Source organism: Nelumbo lutea, chromosome 4 (assembly GCF_056320005.1).
Source record: "Nelumbo lutea isolate HS-2025 chromosome 4, American lotus-T2T, whole genome shotgun sequence".
In the NCBI taxonomy this organism is placed as follows: domain Eukaryota; kingdom Viridiplantae; phylum Streptophyta; class Magnoliopsida; order Proteales; family Nelumbonaceae; genus Nelumbo; species Nelumbo lutea.
Window position 1 is genome coordinate 9,705,105 of NC_142687.1, and position 24,573 is coordinate 9,729,677.

Here is a 24,573-nt window from a genome sequence, read left to right on the forward strand (position 1 = left end):
TCCCGTATCCTCTTTGGCCGATACCAATATGATACACTCCATATCGGACATATCGTATCAATATTTGAATCATTGCTTTCAATGCACTGTTCAACCTTAAAGCTTAAGCTCTTAGGTGTGATCATTGAATAGGTTTTTATTCTCTAACACGCCTCTCACATGAAAGTGTGGACAAACAAAGGACCACCCATACCTTGTGCTGAAATTTAATTAATTACAATGAGTGCGATAAGGATAAAAATTAAACCACTTGGCCAATAGGCTGTGATACCATTGCCATTTCAATAAACCATTCAACTTAAAAACTTAAGCTGTTAGGTGAGGTCCTCTAATAAGTTTTTATTATCTAACAATTTCAACTTTCAACCCTTCTAAAATTTCTGAATTTTGGTTGTGTTTGATTGCAATGCAAATTTATTTACACTGATGCAATGGGTGTAAATTTTAATTTCTTTTTCTTTTCAAAAATTACCTTACTTTATTTGACTGCCGTACAAATGAAGTAAAATAAGACCTAAAACAGAATAAAATAAAATCCAAAACAAAATTAAATCAAATTTTGCATTGTTTTTTCATTTACACTCCCATACATTTGTACTAATAGAAAAGAAAATTGCACTGCAATCAAATACAACTTTAGCTCTTACTGAGTTTCCAACCCCTGCAGGCCCTGCTGCATCAGAGTAATTCATCAAATCTTACCATTATATCTCTATACACCTGCACTACAACCTACTGGCCTGGGTTCCATAGGGAACTACCTCAAAATTTAGTTTAATAAAAGCCAGAGATAGCGCTATTCAAGAGGAGAAAAACTAACCTCGTTAATCTGCCCTCTTATGATGGAATAATTAAATCAGTACTCACATTCATCTAGACGATTAAGAATGATCAGCATTCTCGCATTCATTCAGAAGGAAAATTGCTGAAGAATTGATCTTTCCTTTTTATCGGGTAAATGAGGTAGTAGTAACACACTAACACTTACCCCCCCCAAACTTTCCTTCATTTACAACAAAGATCCACCTCTCCACTGTTAGCATTCAGTCAGATAATAACTTAAAAAAGATTCTTATCTTAACCATTTTGTAAAAAGCTGATAAAATATAACAAACAATATAAAATAAAGGAAAAATAAAAGTTCACGGTAGGTCTTTGTTAGAAAGGAAAGTTTCGGGGGGCGGATTAAGTACAGGGTGATATTTGTGAGCAACAAAAACTGAAAAACGAAACCAAACAAAGAAAGTCAATCAAAACCAAACAAAAAATCTGGATTGGTCGATTTGGTATTTTTAAAGAATCGAAGGTAGCAGTTTGATTTCGGTTAAACAATATAAAAAACAGGTGGTTAATCGAACTGATCAGTATACATATTATATATATATATATATATATATATATATATATATATATATATTAATGTATATTATATATTTTGTATTTTCTATATATTATAAATTAATAAATATGTATTATATATAAATATATATATTTATAATATATAATATATTATTTATTATTTAAAATATAACATTATATATATTTATATGTTTTTTATAATATATATTATAAATATAAAAAATTGAAAAACCGACAAACTGAACCAATGGCTAATCGAATCGGTTAACCAATCGGCTCCAGTTCGGTTTTGGTTACCAATTTCACCAGTTCGGTTAACCAAACCATGAGCAACCTTAGCGAGCCTAGATTTGCTCCTCATAGGGCACTCCTCACACCGACCTCACAACATGTCCTAATTGGAACAAGATATGCTCCTCACACATGGGCAACTCACAGGCACATCCACCATGCATTGGGAACATCTCCCGTGAATAATAACTTATAAGTACGAGAGATGTTCCCAATGCATGGTAAGATGTGCGTGTGAGGCGCCCTGTGTGAGGAGTAGATCCGGTCATGCATTGGGAACATTTCCCTTGTATTTATTATTGTTTGGGAGATTGTGTTTTCAACCTGCCATTGATCCAACTAGTTGAACTGTTTGACTCGTCACCCAACCAAGGTTTCGTGTTTGGTTCAGTCAAAACCTGTTAGATGATAAAAAACTAACCGTTGACTTGGTCAAGAACCGTCCAACCCGCCCACCGGGTTGTAGGTTGCACTCTCAATGCATGCAAACTTTTGGAGGCCATAATCTTCTTGTTGATGTCCAATTGGGATCATTTTTTTTTTTTTATTTTGGGTAAATTTTCAAGATCTATGTGTTCCAAGGAGCCATAGGCCCCTTGCCCCGCTATTTTTGCGAAAAAATTTTTGTCCTTAAATTATAATTTTAATATTTTTATAAATAAAATTTTAAAAATATAAATTAAATATAAAAAATACATATAACATATCTAAAATATAATTATATATTATATTATTTATTGATAAAATATATATTTATACACATATACATACATACATATATATATATATACATACATATATATATATATATATATATATATATATATATATATATATATATATATATATATATGGGACGATTTAACTGATTCAAGTCAGACGGTCAAACCAGTGACCCAAACATTGATTCCCAATACACATTGTGATAGGACTGTGAGGAGTAGATACCAATTCCCAATTGGCTTGTTGGTAATAAGGCAATAAGGCTTTCACTTGTGTTGGGGTTATATATGTAACAGTCAATGTTACCCAAATCCTCTAGTGAAAAGCATGTCAACCCCTGCGATTTAAAACCCATGGTTCGAATTACAACCCTTAATGGGTTTGGGGAGGGCTACTCCTGTGCTTTTGTATAATCCTTCCAAAAATAAATAAATAAATAAATGGCATCTGAATATAAAATCAGTTTGCTTAACAATAAAAACGGCAATTGGCAACTAACGGTTAGTAATTAACTTGTTATTTTCTTCCTTAATATAAACCATTTTTTTTTGCCCCATTTGTTTTTCGGTAAGTTATTTGTCTGAGTAAATGCACTTACCCAGGTAATAAGTGCATTTATCCATGTTATTTTATTTCTCATGTAAATAAATCAATGACCAACTTCCCCATTCTAAGTATTGACAATTTCCCCCTAAATGGGAAAGTTATTTATCCACTTAGGAGATGGGGGTAAGTGATACATAGGAAAATAAACTTTCCCTTTGGAAAAAGAAAACATGGGTTTCTTGGTTAATGGGAATCAAAATCCCGTTGACCAACTTCCCCCTCTCAAAATCCAAAAAAAGAACACCCCCTTTAAGATACCATGGCTCATAGCAAGTTGGTGAAAGATCTATGTTATTGGCTCCTTGTGTGTATTAAAAATAGAATTCGAAGTTGGGACCATCTCCGACATCGCTTCTTTCTAAGTTCAGACGTCCACACAAAGCCGATAGGCTTTGATATCATTAGGCCAATAGAGGTCAGACGATCCTCACATTGCTGGTCTGGATCAAAAGGATTCGGGACTAATACATTTCATCAAACTAGTAAATATGTATATGTATTTTCGTGTGACAGTATCTCTAAGATAAATCTATTTATAACTTATGAACACTTTCTGAACAATTTTAAGTGGATAGTTTTTGGATAGCTATGAGTAGGCATCTTCTAAAATAATAGTAAATGACATATATGCCCTCTTTATGCCCATTGTATATTTAGACAAGGGGAATATAAAACATCCTATGAAAATTCCAGAAAGAATGGGCTCTTTTATAAGTAGTATAAATATAATTGTGGGGTCTTCTTTTGAACAACTGAACCCACCACTCATCCACGTGGCTCAGTGAATAATTCCAGTACTCACCAAATGTTGGATTATGGTCAATCGTCCTCCAACCAATGTTTTAAAAAACGACTCGGAACTGGAACCAAAACCGTTCTGACCACTGGTTTCCAGGTTGGTGGTTTAACCATCCGGTCTGAATGGATGGTCTGTTATGACAAAATAAAAAATAAGTAAAATTTAAAAAATGGTAAAAAACTATTGAATGGGTCAATGGTTTGACCACTTGGATCAATGATTTATTGACCAATTCAACAATTTTTAATCAAAAATCAAATTTAGGGTAAAATGGAATAGGCTGCCTAAACGGTTCCAGGCCGAATGATCCGACCATCCAGATCAACCGTGGTTCGAAAACTATGCATCCAACTCGTCAAAGACTCAAAAGGAGATGGTACGGTTAAATTAAATCAGGCGGCAAAAGAAGAAGAAAAAGAAAAATACAAATTTAGAGAATCGTTACTGTCAAGCATGCATAAATATGTTAAAAAGAATAATCTTATAGCATATGAAAATGAAATGCAAGCTGTAACCACGTAATCCCCTCCTTTGTATTGGCATGCTTGTTTCCTCTATGACCTAAGGTTCCACCTCCGGTTGATGATTTCAGTTTTCATGAGATCATTGGATCATGAGGTTATTTTAAAATTTTCAATTAAATAATAATAAAAAAGAACGATAAAAGTCAGGTAACAATCGTTGTCCAAGCATTAATGAGATAATTATTAGATGCGTAATGATACAAAAATAAGAATAAAATATCACTATAAACCGACCCATTTAATTTAATTTGACTCAAGTGGTTGGTTTTTTAATTTGATATTATATATAATTAAATTTAAAAATTAAAAAAATATTTTTAAATAATACTATTATAATTATTAATTAGATTGTTTTAATTTTTTTATCCAATCAAACCATATGTTTTCTAGTTTAACAAATTAGTTTTTAATTGTCTTTTGAATCAATCAACTAAACAAATATGAGTTGAGTTGATTGGCTTTCATTAATAATCGGTCAATTTCGGATTGGCCGATTCCTTAACCCAATTACGTCGGTTCGGTTGGTCAAACAAACTGCAACCAAACAATCTAAATTTTAATGAATAACTAATTAATATATATAATTAATTAAAATTTAATAATTTCCAATGAAGAAGCAATGCAAATCCAAACTACCAACCACAACCCATTTGACTTCCTCCGATTATGGCATGCTCACGAAGGACACACAGAATAATCTGATTCATGCGAATGGCTTGATTGATGAATGAGCCTTCATGGATACAACCCATCATCAACCATGATTACAACTCATCAACCCACCATACTTGTTGAATGTCTAATTAGCTCATGATCATATCTACCTCAATGAGACAATGACAATAGCATATATGAATCAACGGGTAATGTGCACTTAGTGTGTGGAGAGAGGCATAAACAGGATCACTAGCGTTGATCGTGAGGTTTCATCGAAGGCCACGCCTCCTTATTATACTTTTCCATGACGTGGCTCTAATATCGACCGTGAATGGGACCGTTTCCTCTTTCACAAAAGCAGCCAAAGTCAACTTCCTGTTGCCCGGTTGTCCGCCACAAATCAAAATCCGAATGAAAAAAAAAAAAAAAAAAGTAAAACAAGAGCGAAAACTTCGCAACAAATAAGTGAAAATAACATGGAGAAGATGGTATATATGGTGTTATAATCCACTTAGCTGGTATCTTGTGCTACTTGGCCTCAGAGTTTGTCTTGCATTATGACTTCCATGAAGGAAATATTAAGGTATTTAGCAGGTGTCGCAGGTCCAAGTGGTTTTGGATCGAATTCAACTGCTGAACAAGTTACTGAATATTGTTCTTGCTTAGTTCCTTCTCAGCTTACAGCAATAATCACTGGTTAGTACAGAGGATTCATTTAGAGGAATTTCAACAATAATTTTTTTCAATATTGTTCTTGTTTGTTTTTAAATATGCTTGATATGTGCTTGGATGCGGATAGCATCGGTTCAGTTAGTTCTGAGCTGATTTTTCTATCTTTTTTTCTTTTCTTAGTACAGAAGAATTTTGGAGTTGATCAGTTGATATTTAGTTTTTCTTCCAGAATTTTGAATGTAAGTTAATAACATTGCTATCATGGTTTCTTCTGCTTGGTTCAAAATTTCAAACCTAAAGGATGGGTTGATTCTACGGATGCCAACGAGTTTGCTTAGGTACAGCGTACAGGCTTGCCTCGATCCTATTCGGACCCCCAATATTCCCACCCGACCCGACCCGATGAAGCTGCATTTCTAATAACACATTTTGAAAACTTAAAAGCAACTTATTCATTTATACGTTCTGATGTGGCACTTCCTTCAAGGGTTAAAAAAAAAAAAAAATCAAAGTAAACATGACAATAAATCCTTAGACCTTGAGGCTATGGTGTTAGAAGTCAAAGCAAATTACAAGAATACCCTAACCTGACAGGGTGTCAATGCGCTGTTCAATTTGCAATTGTTATGAACTTCTTGATGAACATCGTACTAATTCTGCTTTGTGCTTTGTGGTAAAAGGGGCAACATCTGGTATTGGAGCTGAAACGGCCAGAGTATTAGCAAAGAGAGGGGTAAGGGTTGTAATTGCAGCAAGGGACCTAAAGAAAGGGGGTGAAGTGAAGGAGAGGATCCAAAAGGAGAGCCCCCGAGCTGAAATTGTGTTGTTAGAGATTAATCTTAGCTCATTTGCTTCAATCAAGAGATTCTGCTCTCAGTTTCTTTCTCTAGGATTACCACTTAATATCCTCATGTGAGTCATACATATCCTTCTTCCAACCATTCTCATCTCTAAAAGACTCCAACTGAATTGAATTGTGGAGGGAAATAGAGTTTTGTTTCACATTAATTTATTAGCATTTTTTTCTTTTTTTGTGGTCACACTCACACCAGTGACACCACACTTATTAGTATTTCCAGTTGATACTGAAGTTATTCGATTAAAATTGCTTCGCAGAAACAATGCAGGGAAATACTCAAAAAATTTGGAATTCTCTGAAGACAAAATCGAGATGACTTTTGCCACAAATTACTTGGGTAAGCCCCTTACTTTCCTATCCCTTCTCTCTTGGAACTAGAACAAGTTGAGAGGGAAAAGATTAATGTTACAAGAAGAAGAAGAAGAAGAGCTTAGATATCTTTACCGTTTAGAGCCAAGGTCCTGCTAAGACATTGGACAGAACCTATTTGTCTTGGCGGTGACTGAAGATGTGCCACGAGATGGTCCATCCATGAAATTAGGCCATATTTTCGTTACCCCAATGAACCCCAAGCCCTAGGCGTAAGATTCGAAGTTAGAACTCCAGGCAGTAAAGTTCACGATAACCCTGAATCCCACAACCTTTAACTCAAGATGGGCTTAAGTGCTTGTGGCAAAAGATATGGACCCGTCCCAATATTTGGGCATAGGCCATAGTCCAAATTAATACTTCCGGGCCATGTTGTGGGCTGAGTCAGAATCTAGGCCATGGATGTTTACATAATAAATCGGTCCAGCCAACATCCACTCCTGGCCAGTTCCATTGCTAACGTTTGGTGTATTCTGTAGTCTGTAGATGAATGCGGTAGACAAAAATGCAGGCTTGGGAAACATCCGCATTAGTACCTAGGGACTAGAGTTTCATATTTCTTCTCTGTAAATAAGGTTCTGTTTTTCTTATTTTACTTTTTCCTTTTAGCCTTTATTGAATATATTGTTTTATCATACTTTGGCAGGACATTATTTATTGATTGAAATGCTATTAGACAAAATCGAAGAAACAGCGACTCAGACAGGCTCTGAAGGACGAATAATCAACGTTTCTTCCGTAATTCACAGCTGGGTGAGGCGAGATGAATTCTGCTTCAATGATATGCTGAATCCCAATAAGTAATTTTCTTATTTCAATCTTTCCTTACAAAGAACCAAAGAAACAAATAAGGGAGCGTTCTTTTTATGGATTTTGAGAGGGGGAAGTTGGTTAATGGGATTTTTGTTTCCATTGGTCAAGAATCCCATATTTTTTTTTTCAGCTTTATGTGGGGACCAGGGAAAGTTTACTTTCATGAGTATCACTTACCCAGGAAAGTGATGCCCATCTCCTAAGTGGGTAAATAACTTCCTCACATAGGGGGAAAGTAGTCAACACTTGAATGAGACAAAAAATGCCCCTTTTAATAATAGATTACTATGGCTAAAATGGTCATTGCCTTATTTATCTGGGAAATAAAAGAGCATGGGTAAATGCACTTACCCGGGTAAGTGTTTCCTAGGAAAAACTAACCCAAATAATTGCTTTTACGCGAGTAAGTAACTTACCGAAAAGCAAATGGGGCCTAAAAGTTAGAAAAAAGTGAAAGGCCGTTTCATTCCTTCCACCATATTTACAGCCAATATATCATCTCCCAAGTCTCCATTACAAGCAGCCAAAGAAGTTGTCAACTGAGCCACAACTGATTAGTGATCCAACTAGTTACTTGATCACGAATTCCTTTGGATAATCAGACCAAAGTTTTCATGGTATGGTAGTGAGAAAAGGAGCAAAAGGTCTACGTCATTTCAAGTTGCACACACACTCTTTTAGGTTATAACTGAAGAAACAAGGCTCAGTTTGGGAAGAGTATTGTATTTGCAGTGTACATATTTGTGTTTTCACTGTTCCCAAATTGTAAAAAATATAAATACAAATATGTACAGTGCAAATACATACAAAATAATACAAAATATAAGGTCTTGCAGTTTATATATTTGTATTTGTACTCCTTCCGAAAGGTGTGATGTAGTGTGATCTGACAGCTCCCACGTGTTTGATGACTCAGACACCAAATTGGATGCTTGCCTTGTCGATGGCCGAGCTGAATTGGGCCAAACTAGGCTGGCTGAGCTGTGATGTTACTGCAATAGAAAGAGAGAGAGAGAGAGAGAGAGAGAAGGCCTGGGTTATTTGTACCCGGGGTGGGCACTCTAATTCTTAAGTCAGCAAGATATTCTTAAGAGTTCTTGAAGATCTAGAGTATGAGAACTTAATCGCACGTACCACTTTAAGTAGAAATAAGACCTTTATATAGGCGTGAGTGTTCAGAGACCTCTTACAACGGGTCTCATGTTCTCGTAGAGTCATTTCTATTAAGTCAAAAAAATAATGACGACGATTACGTAATCTGCATGGAGATTGAGGCCCGCCTGATTAATTCAGGTGCGTGCAGTGCAGGTAGGCTGGCCTAACGATCAACTCATCAATGCTCCAGAGATCTCAGACTTGTAATAGATCTATGTGGCAAGCCAATGAGCATGCCTTGTAGGTCACTTGTACTTTTCGTAGCTCAGCCAGTTTGGGAGGTCGCCCCAAGTTCAAAGCCCTATTAACTAGACCAATCCGAGGTATTCTAGGTCGATCTATGCAAGGTGATACAAGTTGACTTGTCAAGGTGATTCACTTACTCAGCGCCAAAGTGCCTTCTTGGATGCCATGTGTCATGATATTATTCAGAAGACCAAATTTCCCCTCATCAAGATGCAAATAGAACTGCAATCATCATATAATACAAGGTGCAATTTACACAATCCAAATCTCCTACCCACAAAAACCCTATCCACACCCATAGGACATTACAGCTGTACATGGAGAACATCTTCTCCATGAATGGTAACATATAAAGACAGGAAATGTTCTTGATGTGCAGATGCAGTGTTAAGTGGGTAGATCCAAACACCATTTTGCAACAACATAAAGTATAAGATCCAAGGCAGTTTCTCCGTTACTGCAGGACTACACCCCAAGGTGGAAAATTTTGGCTGTCTACATTTGACAGCCTAGGAATTTAGCAAGGCACTCCGTAGATGATACGTTAGTACATACGAACTCCATGCAACAACAGTGCTAGTGTATGGATTTATATGTCACGAGGAGACAGCCTGTGGAAGAAGGGGCTGTCAAACTTTCTAGCAACTCAAAACAAGGCCTGTAGCCAACGACCTAGAAGTTGTCATGATCATTTGGTATTGCTCAAACCTGGTGCTTGTATGTTTATGCAGTTTCAATGGAACACGGGCATACGCTCAATCAAAATTGGCTAATATATTGCATGTAAAGGAAATGGCTAACAAGCTCAAGGTAAACTATACATATAGTCCTCGTTATTCTTTCCGTGTTTTGATGACACAAATCAAATGCATCTCCTCTCTTTTACAGGCAAGGAATTCGAGAGTAACTATTAACGCAGTCCACCCAGGAATAGTGAAGACTGGGATTATGAGCGATCATAAGGGCTTTATCACAGGTATGAGTCGTTTGACAAAAGGGAAGTATAGTTTGGGGCTAAAGCTCACAACTAAGGGGATATTTGGTATCAGCGCCATAAGGCACCACATGCGCCAAGCGTCATTAAAAAAAACATCATTTTTGGTGTTTTTTGATAAACAGTTCTCACGTATATCAAGAAAAACATTTATCTGCTAAATGGCTCAACCAAACAATAAATTCGGTTTCTGATTAACGCCTACATGGCCTGAACTGGCACCATTGATTTGAAAAGCACCATCTAAGTTGTGGGGGTTTAAATTTAGAGACCATGCATTAAATCAAGAAAACGCACAAAAGGCATAAATAAAGGAAAGGAAAATTGAACTAATTTATTCACTTCAATTGGTGAGACCATTGAAAAGTGACCATATTTTAGCATCTGAATCAATTGCATCAATCGACAGTTGCTATCCCATCATAGAAATTACATAAAGATAGAAGTAATACCACCCTCGACAAGAAATTGATTTCTTCAATAATTTAAAGCACAGGGAGGGGGGGAGGGGTGTACTATTCTGTTATATGATTAGACATTAGTGTTTACAGGGATTCTCCTCTAGTTTTCTACTTAAACCAGAGATACAATTAAGCAACCAAATATCTGAATTTTTCAACATTTTCTTTCACAGATTTAATCTTCTTTCTTGCATCAAAGTTGCTAAAGACAACATCTCAGGTTTGTTCCAGGCCATGTAATTTGCATAAAATTGCCTATTCTCCTTCAAAGATCCATGTTCTAAACTAATTTCAATTTTTTTCTCCTTTAATTTTTATACAGGGCGCATCAACAACATGCTATGTTGCTCTGAGCCAACAAATAAATGGAGTGAATGGGAAATATTTTATAGACTGTAATGAGAGTCACTGTTCAAGTCTTGCAAATGATGAGTCTGAAGCAAAAAAACTTTGGGAGCAAACCCATGAATTTATCCACAGCATATTATGCCAATTGACAATCTAAGATGGTTCTCTTCAAACACAATTCACAGATGTAACGTATTTGCATAATGCATATTCATGTAGTCAGACATGTATATTGGCTTAAGCAATACAAGAACTGTATCATTGACATCAGACTAGGTATCGGCCAACACAATAATGTAAAAGTGAACGGAGTAATAAAAATAACATCAATAAATAGTAAGTTTTGACACAACTCACAAGTATTATGGAAACCTGCAAGAAGACCCAAGGCAATACTCACCATTGTGCAGGAAGATATGTAGCAAGTTGTACAAGGGCAAGATACACTATTCAACAGCTATAGTTTACAATGCAAATCATGGTAAATCAAAGCAATTTGGTGGTCAAAACTGAATGGTTTCCAAATTCAGGTAAATGAAGATAACTTTCATAACTTTTTTGATCAATAAAAGAATTAACGGATTGTAAAGGCATCCCATCTCCCAACAGCCCTGGGAGCAACGGGCAGAAAGATAACATCCCAAGGCACCTGGCCCTGGTAAACCCCAATCTAAATCAGACATTCAGACTTATTGGCCTTCATTGTATTTAAGCCATCAGCTTAACTATAAGCAGTCTTGGGGATCCATCTGAATGAGCAGTTCAGATTGGATGATGAGTTTTTGAGTTTGTTTTAACTCCTTTTAACTCTCAAGTATCTAAGAGACATCTCAGAAGGAGATTGCAGCCAACCCTTGCTGGACCATAGTAAGCTAATCAAATATTACCATTATGATCTCTAAACACCTGTCCAACACCCTACTGACCTGGGTTCCATAGGGAACTACCATCAAAGTTTAGTTCCACCAAAGCCAGAGATAGCGCTATTCAAGAAACAAAGGTTACATGTATTATGGGATAAAAACTAGCCACCATAAGCTGCCCTCTCATTATGTAATCAACCAATACCCACATTCATCTAGAGGATCAAAGATGATGACATTCTCTAAGCAGCAGAAGAGAAAGTGTTGATGAATTGAATCTTTTCCTTTTTATTTTTGTTTGTGATAGCTTGGATAATTAATGTTACACTTTTCTCTCTGAGATGTCCCTCCTCTTCGATGTGTCCATGTTCTCCATAGTACCTAAATCCACTGACAGTTGATGTAGCATGTGCAACTTCAACTATTCAAGTAAAAAACAAAATCTGGAGCTAACTTCAAACCAAGGGAAATGGTGCTATTCGTTAAATTATGGTATTGAAACTAGTATCCTTACATTTCATACATGGACACCTTGATATAGGAAAGTACACAGCAAGGTCAGATAGCCTTACCGACATGGTTAAGTCCTAATGTTAGATGGGTAGCAATCTCTGGTTCTAGCTCCTCCAGTCAGATCACAGAAGTTCCTTCCACTCTTAACTTCAGCATATATCGCTAAAAATAATAAATAGGGTCTTGTGCTTCCAATTCGAGAGCCATGCTATCATCAGTCAGGAGTTTCAGCTAGATAAGCAAATTAGAGCATGGGGCACATGACTGATCTCAGGAGCAAAGTCTAATTTCCGGTAAAAAGATGAACCCTACTCCATTACTTATTTCTTGACCTGCCATATAAAAGAGTTGTCTTAAAGCACTAACAATATATATATATCCTTTGTTGTCTTACATTAAAATGAATAAATTCTTTAGCAATTATAATATAGCCTCAAAAAGGGAAAAAAGAGAATTTGTAGCCTCTAGCAAAAGAGATATTACAATGTCAGGAAGAGGTCATTTAACAGATAAAAGAATATTGAATAGAATTGTTAAGACCGCTGAAACAGAACAGAAGACAGTTAGTCAGCTTTACAAGAGGAGGCCACATCAGCACAACAGCTCAGCTAACTAACCGTCCACTTGCAGCGGTTTTAATAGAAAGGAATTAAAGAATGCAAGAAAGAAGGAGCTCTGTAAAACAGTATAAATAGTCAGACACGGGAAATAAGGGAATCAATCTTTTGGCATCTCTCTCTCTCTCTCTCTCTCTCTCTCTCTCTCTCTCTCTCTCTCTCTCTCTCTCTCTCTCTCTCTCTACTTTGAGGAGGGGAGGGGGGTCTCGGAGTATATCTGGTAGGTACAACGATAGGTACATACAAGATAAACACCTATGCATAGCATTCTTGAAGCCTCGGTCCTCCATCAACATAACAGTCATCAAGTTCTTTTTGTTGAGGACCTTCATGATCTCTTAACCTTTTTGTATCTTACCAAAGTTCTTGCATAACCCATATTCTATACTAAGTTGAAAACTCACACAAAGATAACTTTGAAGAATCAAAGCAGAGGTGTTGTATGAGTTTGAGGCATTGGACCTCCAATTTCTAACCAGAACTTTTGTCCATCCACTTATATTGGCTTAGTTTTTCTGGTTAGATTTTTTACACTAGAGGGGAAAAGTAAATTAGTTGTTAACTATGTCTTGATAGGTTACCTTAAAACGAGGGGACCGACGGAGAGATGATGCAGATGCAGGAGAAAGAATTGTTGATTTGTCAACTCGCCTGTGGTTAATTTTTTTGGAAGGTCTGTTGGACTCTCCGTTTAAGACTTTCAGCTCACTTTGTGAAGCATTTCCAAGGGAGTCACTTTTACTGTCAGATGAGATTGATAAAGCTGGAGCAGATACAGAGATTGTGGATGACTCTGGATGGACAGAAGTGGACAGAGGCAACACTCCTGGTGAAGCACAAATGAAATGAAGAGCATATTTTAGAAAATAACAGGAATATACACATCAATTAAATATGAAATAGGATAGCACAATAGACGTTTATTAACTCATTCAACTAATATCAGCAATGGTATCAATAAACATGACCCAAAAGGTTGCATCAATTTTAACATAATAGATGCACTTCACATTTATGAGGAGATTCTAAGAGCAGACATCACATGGGTGAGAGTCAGGACACAACTACAAAATGGGCCATAGGCAGAAAGGATGGAAGCAACAAGGGACAAGAGGCAAAGAATAGTACCTTGTACTGCAGCTGCTTGAAACCTCTCTCTCATGATCCTCACAAACTTGAACAAACCATTTGTTTGGTTCAATTCTTGGATCAATTCCTTGGTACCATCCAAATGAGGATCACAATCTAGCACTAAGGATTATCAGGAAAATTAACTAGAATGTTAGGCACATGTCAATTTATCTGTTCAACTATAGATGGGTCAGGTAAACAGTAATTTTACATATTGCTCATAATCATAGATATAATAGCATTTATTACTTACAAGTGTAAGTATCATCTGCATGCCGAATGGTGAAAGAATACTCTTCAGTTGGATCATTCAAGTTAATCTTACTGAATATAAATTTTACTCCTAAACAAGCAAAGCAATGTACTTGTTTACAAAAGGAACATACAAATTGAGTTGTATCAAAAGGAAGATAGCTGTGATATGTGAAGTTACCACGTCCTCCTTCAATCCGGAAGCCAAGGACCCTATTGTACCACGAAATGGCTTCTTCTATGTCTCCTCTGTTTTTGGTCTCCTGGTCATCCTTTTCTTTGAGTGTTGCTAAAGTTTTCAAATATCAATTAAAAAAAAAAGACAAAAGAAAATAATAAGAGAAAGAAAGAAAATGGATTTGAGAACTAAGGTACAAAGACAAAAATATATTTCATATGAGCAGTGGAGATTCTCAACAATGAAAATCATTACCCATTAAATAAGGGGGGAAACAAACCAGAGTATGGATTCAAGATGGAAAATGGTGTAAGGGCCAAACAGCACAATGAAGAAATTACCCTTACACTGACATATTTTCTTGGACTTGCACATTGTACAAAATACAGATATTTGTATTCGGTAAAAGGCATGATAACTAATAAAAAAGACAAACGATTGTACAAAATACTCATATGAAACTTCATATGGTAAAATACAGATATTTGGAATATTCAAGAAACTTCATATGGTAAAATTCTTAGAGTAAGATTTGTCATTTACTTCATAAGAAATCCTTACTCTTCAGAGATCAACTCGAATACTCTAATAGAAGGATTCTCCAAAGAAACAATTGCCATGTATCAATGTTGCATAAGAGAAATATCAACTACTCATAGGAGTGTCATAAGATAGTCAATATGAACATGTGTTGTACATCAAGGCTAATGATGAGTTACTTATAATAATGCTAATGGACAATAATACAAGATCTGATTTTCCTTTAAAATCACTTAAGGTCTAAGCAGGCAAGTCTTCAAAGTTCTAGTGGAAAACACAGCAAAATATAAGCTCGTTACTGATAGATGTGCATATAGGTTTATGTTTCATTCCTTCTACATCAAAGTAATCTTGAGGTGTTTACTATAAGGCTAATGGCCAATAGTTTGGGATTTGATTTTCATTTTGAAGAAAGGAGAATAAGATGATGCTAATTAGAAGAAAAGTAATTCCTTCAATTGGATAACCTCAGATAAGAGCTTGCAACAACACTGGAATGAGCATGCAAAATTTTAGTATTGATCAAAGCAAAAGGCCAGCTAGCATTTAAAAAAAAGTGGGAAAAATGAGAGCCTACCAACCGATTGTTGAGAAATTATTGATGCATATTCATCCTTCCTGGCCTTCTGATTATGCACTGTCTTTCTAAGCTCTTCTAGTCTAGCTTTTGTAGCAGAAATGGAATCAAGTATGGCCATACGCTTGGCCTCCTTACGGGTTTTCACTATAAATGCAATGGATAAGAAACAATCTGTTAGTGAATAAAACATTTCCACTTAAAAGATCACTTGTAGCACCATATATATCACTAAAACTATTATATTTACTCTGAAAACAGAAAAAGAAAAAAAAAACCAAAGGTTTACATGGAAAGTCTTGATGTTCAAAACAATAAATGCCAAACAAGGAAATATATTGGCAGAATTTTACAAAGGATAAGTTATCATACTTTTATAAATTAAATAAATAAACAGATTATGGACTCAACCAGGCAATACTAAACTTTTAGAGTCAAAAAAGAAGGGAAGAAAAATAGCCACTTCCAAAGAAGCAAGCCAAATAACAAGCCACAACAACATCCTTGACCAATACTTCACATATGCAATATTCTGAACTGCATTATTAAAGTGCATTTGTCTGCTCCTTCACTACAAAGGTATGGAACCACTTTTTTTTTTGGACTACTTGACCTTCTCCCTCAGATATTGTTGGACTGTTTTCTACTTAGTGCACTCCTATTAACACCACAAGCAGGGAGCGTCTTTGGCATTGCACTAGAGCAGCAAGCAACCAGCAGTGGTTCTTTGGGGTGTTTGGTCTGATCATAATTCCAGGATATTTGAGAACAAGAAGCAAATATTATTGTTGACCTATACATAATGCAAGTGATCCATTGTGTAGCAACTATGGAAGAATGCAAAGGGATCACAGTTGGTTCAATCTTCCAGGAATGATCTATGATGACAATTGGCAAGCCACTCTAATCAAAGATAGGCAGCACCTAAATCCTTGGACATGCCTGAAAGAGGAGAAATAAAACTGAAATTTTATTGTAATTCTCTTGGCAATCCAGGATAATCTAGGAAGAAAGCAGGGTTAGAGACCATGGAGGGAAATTTCAAATGAGCTCAGGGCCATTGGAAAGTGGAAATTGCAGTGTTTTAAAAGTGCAAGGGCCAGTTTGCGCCCGGGGTGCATGGTGCATAGGCGTGCCTTTTAAATCATCGGGAAATTGTTTACAAGCTGAGCTTGTTGCACTTTTTCAAGTGTTGAAATTAACTGTCAATGTTAGATGGAACAGATGTTTATACAAGGAGACTGTCATATGGAAGTTGGTCGGTTTCCTTCAAGGGTAGATAAGCCTAGGTTGCTAATATTTATGATTAGGGAAGTTAGAGCTTTAGTATCCACCTTGAACTTCCTATTCGGGAGGATCTTAAGGTCAGCAAACAGTTTGGTTAACAATTTAGGAAGAATAGATGTGAACAAAAAAGCCTTAGAATGGGGAATGCCATTCACAGGGATAAGTCTCTAGCAGCTCCATTTTTTCAATTCATGTACTGGTAATGACAGCCAATGGCTGTTCTATACTTAATGCCTCTATCTCTCTAAAGTCTGCTGGAGGGTGGAGTTGTATTTCTTGTTTCTGATTAGTAAACTTATTTCTTGGTACCAACCAAAAAAAGAATGCATTTTCCTGTTGCTTCTTTAAGGACTCCAATACACGAAATGGCTTACATAATCTTCAACATAAGTAACTGATATGCTAATTAATTTGCTGGTAATTCATACAAAACATATACACATAGAAAAGAAAAGACTACAGATAAAAGAATTTTTAATTTGTCACTTCATTAATGTGCCATACCCCAGCAATAGATAAAACAGAATGATTCTACTAATTCAATTAAATTATCTACAATGATGTTTCAGTGATAACTCATGACCCTAAATGTTGTAAGAACACCTCCAGTGAGGCAGGTAAAACAATATGCTTATGTAAGGAGGATAAAGAAGGAAGAGTGGAGCTAAAGATTGCATTGACAGAAATGCGCTAGTCCAAACTAATTCACGTAGTTTTCCCAGAGAGGTGTCACGGGGGCCGGGCCTACCTACCTTCCCTTGCTCGTAAAGCTTCGATGGATGGGCTCTATGTACAATAAAAAAGTTCTGGTAACAGCAAACTACCATCTGTCAGACATACCTGCCAGAGCTTTAACCAAATCATCCTCCAGTTCTCTCAGCTCAGTTTTAAGCTTGCCAAGTTTTACTGCAAAAAAAAAAATGATAGATAAACAAGCATAATTACTATACTTGATAAACGAAGCACACTGGTACTTGGCGGTATAAAATCTCCATTTCATTTACCAAGTAGATTTAAGCAATTACTACAGAACTTCCAAGAAAAAGAACACTTACAGAATTGTTTTCCCCTAAAATGCTAAAGAATGCAAACCACCGAAATTCCTAGTATGCAACAATAGGAACCCCTGGTAGGGAAAACTAGACTGCAACCTTAAAGTAAACACTTGCAATGAATTTTCGCTCTCATAAAAGCAAGGCGACTTTTTTTTCCCCTTTCAAATGTTATTCGCGTTTGTAAGCAGTTTAGTGGTGGTAATTTCATCAGTTAAATGTACCTGAACTTCACGAGAATTACCACGGATCAACGTAATCTAATTTAAACCCTAAGATAAAAGAAAGTTCATTCGAATGAAACAAAAGATAATTCTAGTAATAACGGGATCGCGAAATAAACCCTCGGACCTTCAGGATACCCTGCAATTACTAAACGTGATCAAAATTGCAACTTAAAAAACCTAATTCCGACATTCGGCGTCTAAAAGAGAAAACTATCACGGAACTGAAATCCCTAGAACAATCTTACCTTGATTTTCAGTTGTTTCTTTTGCCCTGAGCTTGATCGACTGCGAAATATTTCGAAAAGAAATCATGGCGGAGTCCATTCTCTTCTGCTGAATAGAAATCTCCCTGTCGCAGACTAATCGTACTTCCTCCATTTTCCTCAGTATCGAATCCTCAGCTCTTCTCTCCATTTGCCTTCAAGAGAAAGGTAGCGTGCGGTTGTTTTATTTTGAAATGTTTCAGAGTTTATTTAGCCCGCCATTTGCAGGAGAGGGCGTCCAAATTCTGACGAAGTAGTGACGATGGTGGGTCCTTTGCTCGGTTTCCATCATTTTTTCGGGCGTGCTGGCGCCTTGGCGGGCATATTAAATTATCTTTTAGGCTGTGTTTGGTTTCGTAGGGAAAGGAAATGAAGGAAAACAAGCACAAAACTCGTATGTTCCTTTTAACCAAATATAGCCTTAGGCTCACTTTTGAAAGAATATAAATACAAATATATAAGGTGCAAATACAAGGTAAATACAAGATTCAAGATTGTTCTATACATATTTGTAATTTGCATTCTATTTTATGGTGTGCAATCCGGTCGGTCCTATCTGTCAACGGCTTTGCCTCTGAACGGAGCGACAAGGAACCTGAAATGGAGAAGATGAGGGAACTCCGGAGGGAACCCGATGAGATTGCTCCGAAGCTCAAGTTAGTATTCTCTCAAAGGTAAGATAAAACCAGATGGCACAAAGTTCACATACCTCGTTCTTGGGGGGTAGGGAGCCTTTTATAATCACCTCCCGCACTCACTCCTAAGCTTTTGTCAGGTCGGGTATGATTATCCCTACACTCTTGCTAGTTCGGGTGTCATCACCTCTACTAGGACAGCACCGCCACTGCTCTCTTTGTCGAAGCTGTCTCTGCAACTAGAGATGGCGGTAGCAGGTGGCGGTGGCAGGTGGCAGTTGGAGTGTGGCTGTCAAGCATCAGATCCCAAGTCAGTCAGGTGCACCGCCCCTGGGTACGGACCTCCTCGATGTCAGGCGTGGTACGGTTGTTCAGTTTGGCATCCTGGGGGCGAAGTGCTAGAGTGGTGAGCGAGGTGAAGTCTTGAGTTCGGATAGAGGTGTGTCCCGAATTGCCATGGGGCAGGCTAGTTTGGGTCATTGCCCTTTGTGCTTGCAAGGCTCGGGGCTTAAGGGAGAGCTTGGGCTCCTTACGGGGAGTTTGGGCTCCTTGTAGGGAGTCCGGACCACTAGTTCCTTTTCGGAGCTCGCATCTCGGGCGTGCTATCGTGTCGAGCTGTTGCCTTCGCCATGTGTCAAGTGATTACAAGGTCGGGCCAAATCTTCCTTCATCAATTGCCCCCCACTCCTCGTGTTTAAGGGACTTGCCTTGGCGCGAGGAGTTCGCGAGGTGGCAAGTGGATTTGCCCCGTACTTCGAACTATTTTTTACTGATAGCGTGAGGAGTTAGTCCGGATTTCTCGGGTTTCTCAAGCGCCAAAGAGACGGGAAGCGCGATAATCTGTCTAAAAATGCTGACAAACGTGGCGGCGCGCGCTTATTTTAAATTTCAAAAAAGCGAGCCGCTGGGAGACGTGACAGTGGGTCTTTTCAAATTTGAAAATATGCGCCGCTGTTGCTTTTAATGCGAGGAGACGTGCGCTGGTGTTCTACCAGTTTCAAAAAGACATGCGCCAGCGTTCTATCAATTTCAAAAAGACCTGCGCCAATCACATCTCGGTCTAAGGGGACGTATGGTCAGCGCGACTGCGGGCCATCGGATTGGCTTTGATTTGCGATGTTGGTTCTCAGTCACTGTGGGTATAAATAATGGGGGACCCCAGTTGCTTTTGTCACTTCTGCGCTTTGCTTCTTGAGCTCGTGTCCAAGTTTCAGCTTGTGTCCAAGCTTTTAGTTCGCATTCAAGGTTTTTTGCTCGTGTTTCAGTTCCCGTAGTCTGTTCAAGCCTTTTTCCGGGTGAGTACTTTCCTGGAATCCATCTTTTCTCCCCGATGTCTAGCTCGGATAGCTCAAATGGTTCTTCAAGTGGGTCAGATGCAAGTTCTACGAACCGAATTGCATCCCCTGGTGATCCTAGCGAACCGGAGGTAGAGCTCGAGGAAGAGTCCAAACCCGTAGGCCGAGTCACCTCGGGTAGTTTGGCATCCACCTCTCGTCGAGGTCGGACTTTAGACAAGTTTGGTCCCTCGACCATGACGCCTAAGGGGCTCCAATCCCTTATTACCTATTACAACTTGCCTAGGGAGTACGCCTACTTTATACCTTCGGGTAGCTTTCCTTGGGAACACGGTCCTGAAGAGATCGTGATATTCCGGGAGTAGCTCGTTGCGGGGCTGCGACTGCCTTTCCACCCCCTTCTTGTCGAGGTCATGAACCACTTCGATGTTACTATCGGTCAGCTTCACCCGAACTCCATTCATAACTTGGTGGGGACAATCTCCTTATTTTGCGAACAGGGCTTTCCTTTAGACTTTGAGATATTCTCTTCTATTTTAATGCTTAAGAAGCAAGCGGGTCCCCTTCCCGGGCGTAGGCGGGCGTATTACATGTCTTCTCACCCGGGTTTTAAGATCTTACATGAACTTCCCAACAAGGTCCCGATGTGGAAGCGGGACTACTTCGGGGTGCAAAGTGTACTAGGGTGGCCGTTTCAGACCGGGTGGGGGATGGCCACCCCTGACTCCGGTGTTACGCTTGATAAAGAGACGGTGAAGGGCCTTTGACAATGGGCACGGCTTGGGCTAAAATGCCATCAGTATCTGACGGAGGCCAAGCTCATTGCAGCTGGCCTGAGTTCAAGTAGGTTCTTTGCTCAGAGGTTTCTTGTTTTGCTTTGTTATTTTGTTTTTTCTGATGCCGAACTCTTTTTTGCAGGTGTGATGGACTCGGAAATGACTCATGGTGGGCACCTGTTTCAAGGCATGAAGAGGAGGAAGCGAGTCGCCAAGCGAACTCGTGACGAGTTGCCCCAAGATGCGGAGCCCGAGGTACCAGGCTACCCATCAGAGGATCTGCCCAGGGAGCCCGAGGTTACTTACATGGGGACTCCCGCCTACTCTGGTGCTCCCACTTACTCCGGTGCTCCCACTTACTCTGGGTCCGCTTATACGCGAGCTGGGCCCTCAGGCTTGGGAGCCCAAGGGGAATTCAAGAGTGTGTTATCACCGAACTATGCTCTTTAGAAGAGTAGAAAGGCCACCTTCCTTGAGGAGGTCGCGGCGTGGACCGATCTTTGATTGAACTAGGTGGCCTGTCGTGCTGCCACTCATGTCATAGTGGTGAGTCAGATTTCTTGTCGGGCTTCTTTGCTTTTATCCCTCTCATTGTCGTTCTTTTAATCACTTGTTCTTTCCTTTTGGTAGGTGAACTCTTCTATCCATGCTTTGGCAGCCCAGGTGGAGAGGAGCTCGAGGCAAGCGCGAGCTGCCGAAGAGGCTTTCCGTGCTGCCGAGGCAACTTCCCGAGCTACTGAGGTGGCTGCTCGCGTTGCACAGACCAGGTAGGCAAGGTCTTAGAGAGATGCCGAGGCCATGGGAATTGTTGTGAAGCATATTGCGGACCTGAGGCTGGATTTGTAGCATCGGGTTGAATACCTTCAAGAGGACATTAGGGAGAGGACACGGATATTTTCCCAAGGCATTGAGGACGCTAAGAAGTAGGTCGTCGATGAATATATCACCTCGTCGTGCTTCGATGACTTGATGGTGGATTCGTACAGAAAGAGCTTTAAACTAAGTCGGTGGATGATCCAGAATACATACCCCGAGCTTGATATTAGTGCGATATCCACTTTGCACATCACTCAGGAGATGGGCGACACTGCTGATGGTGAGCCGGACTCTGAGGGCGAGGCAGGACCTTCGGGTGTTGTTGAAGTGACTTCTAATGAAGAATAAGTACCTCCGGGCCTGCGAGCTCAATATATATATATATATATATATATATTTTTTTTTTTTTGAAATGTACAATCTTATTTTGAAATGAAATGAATCTTTTGGTTAAGTGTTGGTTGTTCTTTCTCCCAAACTGATCGTATTTTCCGAACTGATCATATGCTCGATCTGTTTCTTGCCTGGGTTACTACACTCGCACGACCTGTTTTGATGTTTAATACTTAAGTCTCCGCTTCGCCTGAGCCTTTGGCTGACACTTTTCTTTACTTGCCTATGCCGAGGTTCCTTTGTTAGCTTGGCATCCTAGCCCTTTGGCTTTGGTAGCGATTCCGTCCACTTCGCTTGGCGGTTTATAAGTAGTATCGCCTTAAGTTGATGATGTTCCATGCTTAGGGTACTTGTTTGCCCTTTAAGGTTTCGAGCTCGTATGCCCCCCTGAGCGCTCTCTTTACTCTGTAGGGCCCTTCCCAATTTGGTCCAAGTTTGCCCACACCGGGTTCGGGCACCATGATTTTACGGAGAACCAGGTCACCGATGCGGAAGCTCCGCTTCTTTACTCTGGCATTGTAGTACCGAGCTACTTTTTGATGGTAGGCCGCTGTTCGGATGTGCACGAGGTCTCTTACCTTATCTAGTAGATCGAGGTTGGTACGTAACTCGTCTCCGTTTGTTAGATTGTCAGATGTTTCTAGTCGCACTGTAGGTATTTTGATTTCCGCTGGGATTACCGCTTTAGTGCCGTAGGTGAGGTAAAAGGAGGTCTCTCCCATGACGGTTTTTTTCATAGTTTGGTGAGCCCATAGAACACTTGGTAGCTCATCCACCCACAACCCTTTAGCTCGGTCTAGTTGTGCTTTCAGTCCGCGTAGGATGGCTCTGTTCATTACTTCTGTCTGATCGTTTGCTTGTGGGTGTGCGACCGATGTGAAGTTCTGACGAATTCCCATATCTTAGCACCACTCTTAGAACTTGATATCCTCGAACTACTTGCCATTGTCAGAGATCAGTACCCGAGGTAGCCCAAAGCGACATACTATGTTCTTCCAAAAGAAGTTTTGTATGTTTCGGGCTGTAACTGTTGCCAGAGATTCAGCTTCTATCCATTTTGTGAAGTAATCTATTGCCACCACTATGAACTTTCTCCCACCTATGGCTGGCGGGAATGGCCCCAGGAGGTCGATGCCCCATTGCGCAAAGGGCCATGGACTGGTGAGGTACTTGAGGTCGGCAGTAGGCTGATGGTGGATATTGGCATGCTTTTGACACTTGTCGCATTTTCTGACGAGCTCGACGGCTTCTGCCTTCATCGTTGGCCAGTAGTACCCTTGTCGAAGTGCCTTTTGAGTGAGGGCACTGCCTCCCAAGTGTTCGCCGCACAGACCTTCATGAGTGTTGCAGAGCACGAGCTCGGCTTCGGTAAGTCGCAAGCAACGCAGGTAGGGCAGCGTGTAGGACCGTCGGTACAACCGTTCGTCTATTATGACGTATTTGGCTACCTGGCACTGCATCCTCTTGGATGCATTGTGGTCTGCAGGGAGGGTTTCATCTAGCAAGAAGCTCGTGAGTGGGTCGATCCAGCTCGGCTTTGCTTCAAGGACGGGAGCGACCTCCTCTGCCACACCGAGAATGCTAGGCTGAGGTTAGTCCTCTATGTACACGGTTCTCATGGTGTTGTGACTCATGCTAGCTAACCGGGACAGGGCGTCAGCCTCAGTGTTCTCTGACCTCGGTATTTGCCTGATGAAGTGTGACTGGAAGTTAAGTAGAGCCTCTTTTACTTTTGCTAAGTAGGCGATCATAGTCAGCTCACGCGCTTCGTATTCGCCCGTAACTTGGTTAACTACAAGTTGGGAATCGCTGCAGATAACTATGTGCTTTGCCCTTACTCTTTGCGCTAGGTTCAGTTCGGCTATCAGTGCCTCGTACTCTGCCTCATTGTTGGATGCCGCAAACTCAAAGCGTAGTGTGTATTCCAGTTTCGTGCCACCTGGGCCGCGTAGTACTATTCCAGCCCCACTGCCCTATTGGTTCGAGGAGCCATCTACGTGAAGGATCCAGGGCTATTCATCCCAATTCGCATTTGTCCTAATCCGAAGATATGCCACATTGGCTGCTACTTCACAGGGTTCAGACTCTGTTGGCTTGGGAGCACCGTGCTCACCAGAACTGGGGATCTCGGGCTCGACCGGCCTGGGGACTTCGGGGCTGAACGTACATTCGGCAATAAAATCTGCTACGGCTTGGGCCTTAATAGCAGTTTGTGGCTTGTACTGAAGGTCGTACTCGTTGAGTTCGATGGACCATTTTGTCAGCCGACCAAAAATCTCGGG

The 24,573-nt window shown here is 39.6% G+C and overlaps 2 protein-coding genes across 4 annotated transcripts; one reads left to right on the forward strand and one right to left on the reverse strand.

Moving 5' to 3' along the window:
- Nucleotides 1–5,503: 5,503 nt before the first annotated feature.
- Nucleotides 5,504–11,033, forward strand: LOC148853814 (short-chain dehydrogenase TIC 32 B, chloroplastic-like). The gene is made up of 8 exons (XM_088986512.1): nucleotides 5,504–5,655; nucleotides 6,312–6,543; nucleotides 6,748–6,827; nucleotides 7,506–7,659; nucleotides 9,805–9,883; nucleotides 9,962–10,049; nucleotides 10,702–10,748; nucleotides 10,851–11,033. Exons 1-8 carry the CDS (start codon nucleotides 5,517–5,519, stop codon nucleotides 11,031–11,033), a joined length of 1,002 nt encoding a protein of 333 aa, XP_088842638.1. The 5' UTR covers nucleotides 5,504–5,516.
- A 1,156-nt stretch (nucleotides 11,034–12,189) lies between these two features.
- LOC148853815 (kinetochore protein) lies at nucleotides 12,190–18,669 on the reverse strand. Of its 3 annotated transcripts, none has more exons than XM_088986515.1 (8): nucleotides 18,359–18,669; nucleotides 17,675–17,740; nucleotides 15,548–15,694; nucleotides 14,434–14,541; nucleotides 14,254–14,343; nucleotides 13,998–14,120; nucleotides 13,521–13,695; nucleotides 12,190–12,584 (listed from the first exon to the last, which is right to left on the reverse strand). In XM_088986515.1, the coding sequence occupies exons 1-8, from the start codon at nucleotides 18,525–18,527 to the stop codon at nucleotides 12,569–12,571; spliced, it is 894 nt and encodes a 297-aa protein (XP_088842641.1). In that variant the 5' UTR covers nucleotides 18,528–18,669; the 3' UTR covers nucleotides 12,190–12,568. The 3 variants fall into 3 exon arrangements, with proteins under 3 accessions (XP_088842641.1, XP_088842639.1, XP_088842642.1); XM_088986513.1 differs by having other exon boundaries at nucleotides 13,451–13,695; XM_088986516.1 differs by lacking the exon at nucleotides 14,254–14,343 and having other exon boundaries at nucleotides 13,451–13,695; nucleotides 18,359–18,651.
- Between the last annotated feature and the right edge of the window lie 5,904 nt (nucleotides 18,670–24,573).

Excerpts from the sequence above, each read along its gene's own strand:
- LOC148853814 (XM_088986512.1), top strand. The coding sequence starts at position 5,517 with ATGACTTCCATGAAGGAAATATTAAGGTATTTAGCAGGTGTCGCAGGT. Across the intron at positions 9,884-9,961 it reads AAATGGCTAACAAGCTCAAG|GCAAGGAATTCGAGAGTAAC; the intron begins GTAAACTATACA and ends TCTCTTTTACAG. Across the intron at positions 10,749-10,850 it reads TGCTAAAGACAACATCTCAG|GGCGCATCAACAACATGCTA; the intron begins GTTTGTTCCAGG and ends ATTTTTATACAG.
- LOC148853815 (XM_088986513.1), bottom strand. The coding sequence starts at position 18,527 with ATGGAGAGAAGAGCTGAGGATTCGATACTGAGGAAAATGGAGGAAGTA. Across the intron at positions 14,542-15,547 it reads AATTTCTCAACAATCGGTTG|CAACACTCAAAGAAAAGGAT; the intron begins GTAGGCTCTCAT and ends TGAAAACTTTAG. Across the intron at positions 14,121-14,253 it reads TGCAGATGATACTTACACTT|TGCTAGATTGTGATCCTCAT; the intron begins GTAAGTAATAAA and ends GATAATCCTTAG.